Source organism: Danio aesculapii, chromosome 20, assembly GCF_903798145.1.
Source record: "Danio aesculapii chromosome 20, fDanAes4.1, whole genome shotgun sequence".
Taxonomy (NCBI): Eukaryota; Metazoa; Chordata; class Actinopteri; order Cypriniformes; family Danionidae; genus Danio; species Danio aesculapii.
In genome coordinates this window covers 30,483,462-30,491,660 of record NC_079454.1, presented here as the reverse complement: position 1 = coordinate 30,491,660, position 8,199 = coordinate 30,483,462, and the positions used below count along the sequence as shown (strand labels likewise).

The window sequence follows — 8,199 nt, the reverse complement described above, 5'->3', positions numbered from 1 at the left end:
CCAAAACCCCTGAAAAAAATAAGTGCACATGCTGTGTTCAGATTTTTGTGCTAGAAACGTATGCAACTTATTGCATATTCAATTTGCACAATGCCTAATTTGTACCATTCTCACCTGCAGTGTCTTAAATTGTAAGCTAATTCTTTCATAAAGCAGCACTTTACGATGTCCCCAATTCCCCTTTGTGCAACAGTCGCGACAACAGCTTTAAAAAAAGCAACACAGACTACCTATGAAATAGGAAATTAACTGTATATGAAATGAACGGTTCTCGCTTCTTTATTTAATTTTTTTGTTTTGAATACAGGCGTTGGCTCGTGCACTTCCACTGTGCGCGCGCCCGTCTGCGCATGCCACACTCCGCTGGCACAGCTATCCAGACGCGTGCGAGGATCTCACGATTCCGCTCGTTCGCCGCTCCGACCTTTCCCCCAGTTCTCGAGCACCGGGTTCATCGGGTTTACTCTGACACCGCTGACTCCTCTGTAACGCCCCCCAACAGCCACGCACCCCGTTTCAGCCAATCGGCGAGCGATCACGTACTGATCACGCGCTGCCTGTTTTCTCATTGGTCCGTTCCCGCTACACCTTTGTTTTTGATTGGTAACATGTTACCACCCGCCAGAGTGCTCTGAATTTTGTTTCTGTTTTTTTTTTCTTTCTGTTGTTTTTTTGCGCTTCTGATTCACTCAGCTGAGGTTGGACCTTGCTGTAAAAAGTGATTAGACTTACGTGCCCGTGCTTCGCATCACAGTTGTCTTCCCGAGACGCACGCATATGCTGAATTTTGCTTCTGACTCCGGCCGGGTAAGTTGATTTTATTGACAAACTGCTACTTTTTTAGTATTTGCGCATTGACCCACTAATGACATCCGCTTTGGCTGCAAGTTGCGCACGGTATAAATGTATTTCTTGTCACTGAGAACAGTTGAGCTAAGAATGTTTAGTATTTATCAGTGTTTAACATAATAAATTGCATACTTGATCATCTTGACATTCGCAGTTAGCCACATGTTTTGCCTTTACATTAAATAATAAGTCATGACCAGCTTTTTGCCGCAATCTTTGTTGTGCATTTCCCTCCTGCATTGAGCTGCAGTGCTACTTTACGTTCAAACTGTTGTCTTCTTCTTTTACAAGCGACCTTAATTGCCCCCTGAGCATAGTTGAATTTTAACATTTATTCTTCTTCATTTATCCATTCAGTTGGCTGTCATTTTAGAATACACTGTATTGCTGTTATGAATATATATATATTTTTTTACGTTTTTGTATTATTTATGTAATGCTTGTTATGTTGTAAGACCTCCTATAAAACAAAAAGAGGAACCTTAATGCAACATATGAAATGTCATATTTGATATATTTAACCACCCTTACTTTTTGCATGGCATACTCACATGGCGTTTTGGTTGGGTGCACGTCACTCTTAAATCTATATTTGGTGATGGGAGGTTCCCAGCAGCTCATGGTTAACGCTGTGTGAAGTGCTGGGTGGGTGTAGTCTCTCAGCTCTTAGTCCCCTTTCTTTGCTTATGAATGGCAGCAGCTATTTACAGTAGATTCATGACAAACAATGTCATATTGAAATTTTATTGTATGGCATGAACTTATTTTCAATATACATATATTTATTTATAGGAGCCATTGTAGTCATCAATTCAGATTCAATATGCTCTTCATCAACTGGCACACTGTGACATTAAAATGACAAATGTGCTTTTTTTCTTATTCATAGTCCAGTCTTGTGGACATCTGTGAGGTGATGATGGAGAGAAACAGGCATGACAGTGAAAAGTCTTGCTCCTCCACTCCAGAGTACAATGACCTGGAGGCTGCAGAGGCTTTGGTGTGCATGAGCTCCTGGGTCCAGAGGACCCACAAGCCTCGCCCACTGACGCCCACCTCAGACTCCTGTGATTCTCTTGCCTTGCAGCCTGAACTCATCGAGTCCCCTAAAGACCTGGTCTCCCTCTCATCACTGGTGAGTGACTCTAATTAAAAAAAGTGGAGAACAGTTTGGTCTTGGAAGAGTGGTTTCAGTGAGCATCATAAATACATTTTTCTGTAAAAGGTTTTGAAGATGATGGAGAAGTCAGAGTGTTTAAAATATGGCCTACATAATTTTGTGAAAGAAAGTGTAGTCACTAATTTAGGAATACTGTATGAAAATATTAAAATCAAAACAGATTTTAAAGCACCAGGCATTTAACACTTGCAGAATTTGCAAATGTTTGCAGAGACAACTGGACATCATACATTAACTGACTGAGTTTAGTGATTTGTATAATGAGTCAATCCAGACAAAAGACTAATGTGCAGATACATGACTAATAAAAGCAAAGTTAGTTCTAAAATACTTACATTGTTAAACAGAACAGGGATGTATAAACCTCTTCCAGGAGAGCCACTGTCCTACAGAGTTTAGCTTCTACCCTAATTACACACACTAATAACAAGGTCTTTGGACTCACTAGAAAATTTTCCAAGCAGTGTGCTGGAGCTGGCTGTCCATCATACACATTAACACATTATACCATGAGATCAGTCAACCCTGACCTCCCAAAATCTGCAGACTGGCTATGACTTTTGGCATCTAGTTGCATCTCTAAGAGACTGAAAATGGGCAGACATCTAGGCAAAAGTCATATAATGTTTTTTCAACCTTAGTAGAAGTTCCCAATGTTCAAAGCCAATCTTTCTCTCCCCAGTGTATGACCCCTCCTCACAGCCCGAGCTTTGCGGAAACTCCAGGCACAGCGGTTCTCAGTACCTCAGTGGCCTGCTCAGGTCTAAAACCACATCCCAGACTATGTTCAGCCTTGACCAACAGAGCTGCATGTCATGTCAGCTTGCATCCCAGTACCACAGTCCTGCTCAACACAGCTCCACCGCAGACAGCAGAACAGCCTTCACTGCGCAGAGCCACCAGCGTTATTCGGCACACCGCCGACAGATCCATGCACCACAACATTCCATCAACGACCACAGGGCAGGAGAAGCCATGTTCCTCGGAAATTCCTCCAGAGCACACAGGATCCAATACCAGCCTCAAAGGAGACGTGCAAATCTGCAGTAGCCCATGTGACTCTGCAGAACCGGAGAGAACTGCCCCTTCCCCTGACTCTACGGGCATTGCTATCCCCACTTCTCAGTCCACCATTCCTCAGTCGCCTATGTCCAGCCCACCTGTGCTCTGTCAGGTGTTTCCTGTAAACGGGCAGACAGGAATCATTTCTGCGTTCGTTCAGACTCCAGTTCAGATGCAAACTTCAGGGTCAAAGCCCATTCTTCCACATTCTCAACCTCTTCTGGTGGGCTCACCTGTGGCTCAGGGCACTGTGATGTTTGTAGTCCCACAGTCTCAGGTATCCCAATCCTCCACATGTCAGCAGAGCGTCGTTACACTTGGGAACACAAAGCTTCTACCCTTGGCGCCTGCTCCAGTCTATGTGCCCTCAGGTCAGAGCAACGGAGTGACACAGTCTGACTTTTCTCGCAGGCGGAACTACGTCTGCAACTTCCAAGGATGCAAGAAAACTTACTTTAAAAGTTCCCACTTGAAGGCTCATTTAAGAACACATACAGGTTTGTATCTATTTAGAGGCAATGCCTTTGTTCTGGTTTCAGCCATAATCATGATTGTTGATCGTCTTCCCTTTGTGTCTCAGGTGAGAAGCCTTTCAGTTGCCATTGGGAAGGGTGCGACAAAAAATTTGCCCGTTCAGATGAACTTTCCAGGCATCGTCGAACACACACGGGAGAAAAGAAGTTTGTCTGCCCTGTCTGTGAGCGCCGTTTCATGCGAAGCGACCACCTGACCAAGCATGCACGACGTCATATGACAACCAAGAGGTCAACAGCGTGGCCTAATGAAGTTCGTGATGTAAACAAAATGGCCACTTCCCAAGCACCATCTTCCATACCCCTCAGTGTGCTTCTTCCTGCCTCAAACTAGGTTAAAACTCAGACCACTTCACCTCAGTCACCTCAGGACAATATCCCACTGACCATTTAACAGTGGAAATTCAAGAAAACCAAGGCTGCTACACATCCATGTACATAAAACAATGTGACATTGCACTGGATTTTTATTTTAATCATGGTTGTTTATAAGGAATTCTTGTTTACTTTTTATATAAGTTATGTCTCCCGATATGTATTTACTCCCTTTGCCAAAGTCTTTGCATCAGTTCATCTCTTACTTACTCCTTACTGTTGTAAATTTGTACATATATATCACTATCTATATGAATGTACTGTGTATTCAAATTTGCATTTATTGTTGATATATGAATAAATGTTATTGATGTTACTTCTGTTAAATGGACAGTATTCCTGTATGCGATACTACCTGCAATATTCCATATTATTTAATAAACATTTGTAGTAAGAATGTACAGTTTGTTTTATTTGTTACCTTTTATGTTTGAACTAAAACTTTGACAAAAACATGTCTAATCAAATTTATTTTCATTTATTTAAGACATTTTTAAATGTCTCTTAAAAATAAAGAAAACACTGTATGTGGTTCACCAAATAGCCCACGTGTCAAAAAAAAAAAACTATTAGAAATTAATATAATGGCAACAAAATATGGCAGACCCATCAGACAGTTGTAACACAATGTGTAAAACATAAATAAAGAAACAATACAATCATTTTTAATATGCAGTTTCAGCTTTTTCCTTTTTTTTTTTTTAAAGAAAGGATAACAGTATCAAGGATACAATAAACAAACACAATCCTTTTACATAATATCCACATAGGATAAAGAGGAAGATGGGTCAGGATAGATGAAAGAGCTCATATATCTTTTTAAAAAATGTCCTATTAATTAATCTCATTAATTCATTTCTTATTAATTTATCTATTAATTAATCGGAGTAAGTATCTTAAGAAACCTTTGTAACAATAAAATTAAATATTTCAGCAATATTAAGAAAGTTCTAGAGATTTGTTTTGGTTTTTAAAATAACAAATAACATCCTTAAAGTGAAAACTTACATAAAAACAATACAGTCGTTACATAGCCTGCATGAACTGAAGTGACGACACACTTACACAACACCAATTCTCAACGTTGTCACCCCACAGCACCCAGTAACAAACCTCGTCCAATCACATCGCTCCATTGTGGAGAGGTTAGGGGGCGCGACCAATCACAAAGGATGACGAGTTGTAAATATGGCAACAGCAGCTTGACTGACAAACTGGTCTCCGCCCTTTTGCCTTACTGACCGACATTTCCAAACGAAAATGGAAGCGCAAAATAAACAAAAAACAACTTTTTTTGTGATGAAGTTATTTGTAAACGACAAGATTTCTGTTTTCATACTGATTAAATTAGTAGGAGTGAGAAGTAATGGAGGAACTTGGCGATGACTCAAGAGTATCTTTGTTCGTATGAACTCTATGAACTCGGTGAGAGCTTCATGAAAAAAGTGCATTTGGCGTGCTGAGTAGGACTTTTGATTTTATACATTAATTGAAAAGACGTTATATCATCAAATATACATTTTATTTCAATATTCAATTAAATTAATATTAAATTAGATCGAATTATAAATTGCCGCCGGACATTAACGTTGTTGATGTCGACCAGTCTTTTTATGGAGAACCATTTTCTTCCATATTTACACCGTTCATGGTCAAATGTGGTAATAAAAGCATTTTAACAACGTTAAGCTCAATACTTTTTAACTGTTCCACCAAAAAAAAAATGTTCGGATTGCATTTCCTAAATCCTAATGTGGCTAGTTAACACATTCAATGCATTTTTTTCAGCACATCCCGTAATTTCTAAAATATCAGCCTCTACCAAATGGTAGATATGTCGGTTTTATGGTGTATATTTAATACATATACTATGAAAAATCTGAAAATATTAAGTCTAAGACACATTTCTTTAAAAAATACTCAACAATACATATATTTTTAAAACTAAATCATCTTTATTTATTGAAGTATGCCATAAAAATATTTCAGATGCTCATTTAACGTTTTCTTGTTTTACAATAAACCCAAAATCAAGTGCAGTTTTTTGAAAGCCAACAGCCTGTGTAGTGTAATCCATTATTTCTTTAAATAGTTTCTTTTAACATCATTCTTTAAATGACTTTTACAGTCATTATTTAAAACAGTCTAAATATGATCAACCATTTGATAGAGCAGGCAGTTAAAGGGTTAAATGGCGCTCGAATGGCATTTTATTACAGGTGAAGCGCGCCCTCTGCTGTTTACATCAAGTAATGTAACATGTCGTTTACTGGATGACATAATCCTTATTCGAGCCTTTGTTTTGTTTCTTCAACAGCGCATGTGGAATCTGTGCTTAAGATAGATAAATGTTACGTTTTGTTATAAAAATAAATCAAAAGGTCAACAGGCTATGAAGGTTATGTTTAGGTATATATTCTGCAACAAAATCTACACAATGAATTTATCCCTTCTTATTTTCCAATATAAAGCAAAGCTTAGAACAATGAAGTGCAACACATGCATGTAGGCTACCTAATTTAATATTTTATTATAGTATTTATTTATTTAAATATGAATATAAATAGCATATATACATATAATGTCATCATATGCAATAATGTAGCCATCTGTTATACAATCATCCATCGGCTAGTAATTCAAGTCTTTTGTGAAGGGCAAAATGAACAAAAATAAATAAATAAAAATGAAAAAAAAAAGTGTTTTAATATACATTCTCGAAAAACTCTCATATAGGATACTGGATATGTCAGAAATCATCATGAGGCAGTTTTTATTATGGTGTTTTAAACAGGTTATATGTTTAATTGTCTCTCTCAATGAAGAAACAGCATTCAAACTCATTTTTGGACAAATAGTGCAGATGTATTATTATTGCATTCTCTTTCTGCCAAGTCCACATAATCTAACAACAGTTGGGTATTTTTTTGGTTATAGGATATATAGATATATAAAAAGTCTTTTTAATCAGGTCAATAATAATCAGGATAACAATAATATCAAGATAAAAAAATAACAATAATATCAGGATAAAAATCTAAAATCCTTATTGTCAATATGCAGGCACAATTATTTTGTTCAGCTCTTGACAAAAGACATTAAAGATATGTATATCTTTATTTTTTGACCAGTATAAATTATTCATATATTAAACAAAGGTTTTTAATTAATGTAGTTTTTAATAATTATATAAAAAATAATAATACTGATCATTTTGATTAGTTTAGATTACTGAAATGTTTTGTCTGTGGTGATAGTTGTCCTCCTGCCACCAGTCAGCAGTATACCAAAACATGCAGCAATTTCCCCCCAGAAGTGACCTCTTGGGCGTTTTTATTTGCGCTTATCCCGCGTCCTGGGAATGTTTTTGTTCTGAAAAACAAAGGATTTATATATTTTACCTTGTTGTAAAATACGTTTTCATCGCTATTTGAATTGTTTTTGAAATGTCGAGTTTAAAAATAATCAAGAAAGTTCGTTGGCGTTCGTGTTTCGGTTTGATTGCGGTGAGGAACTGCCCAAACAGCTGATAGATTATTATGGTGTAGTTTTATCGGCTATAAAATACTTTGTTGCCTCTTCGATGACACTAAAGTGCAGTTGATATTAATGATGTGTTATTGGTGATATTAATGATGTCCAACATAATCTTCGTGCTGAAAGGACAGGAGAAACAACAAAACATTTACCTCCGTCATACGGATGATTATATGAAGGTATAATCACAAAGGTCACACGTCCAGTTTTATGTTCTTTCTTGAAAGTGAATATTTAAGCGATTTAAAGTATTCTAGGTTAGAGTACAGCTTGATGTTGTGTATTTCGATAATGTTTACTCAAATCTGGCGCGAAACCGCGTCTTCCTGTCAGGCGGGTTTTGTTTATGAAAGTAGGCTTGGATTTACGTCTGCCACGTTATAAAAGAGGCACGGAGAAAAGTATTTCCCCAAACAACAGTTGATTGATTTTATTATATAAGATCTCATTATCTTAACGTTAATTGTGCTTTGTTTATTGTGTCATCTGTATGTGATCGACAGCTGCAGTCTTTGTGTCTTGAATAGTTTCACTTAGATAGTTAACATTACATGCTTTATTTACTTGTAATTCAGCCATTTTGCTTTAAAATAATTAAAGATACAAGCACATTAAAGTACGAACAGAAAATGCTATCCACGGTATATGTAACGTTTACTTGAG

The 8,199-nt window shown here is 37.3% G+C and overlaps 1 protein-coding gene across 1 annotated transcript; it reads left to right on the top strand.

Annotated features, from left to right (window-relative positions):
* The first annotated feature begins 655 nt into the window (after positions 1–655).
* klf11a (Kruppel like factor 11a) lies at positions 656–4,668 on the top strand. The gene is made up of 4 exons (XM_056445326.1): positions 656–807; positions 1,739–1,984; positions 2,712–3,588; positions 3,672–4,668. The coding sequence occupies exons 1-4, from the start codon at positions 778–780 to the stop codon at positions 3,956–3,958; spliced, it is 1,440 nt and encodes a 479-aa protein (XP_056301301.1). The 5' UTR covers positions 656–777; the 3' UTR covers positions 3,959–4,668.
* The last annotated feature ends 3,531 nt before the right edge of the window (positions 4,669–8,199 follow it).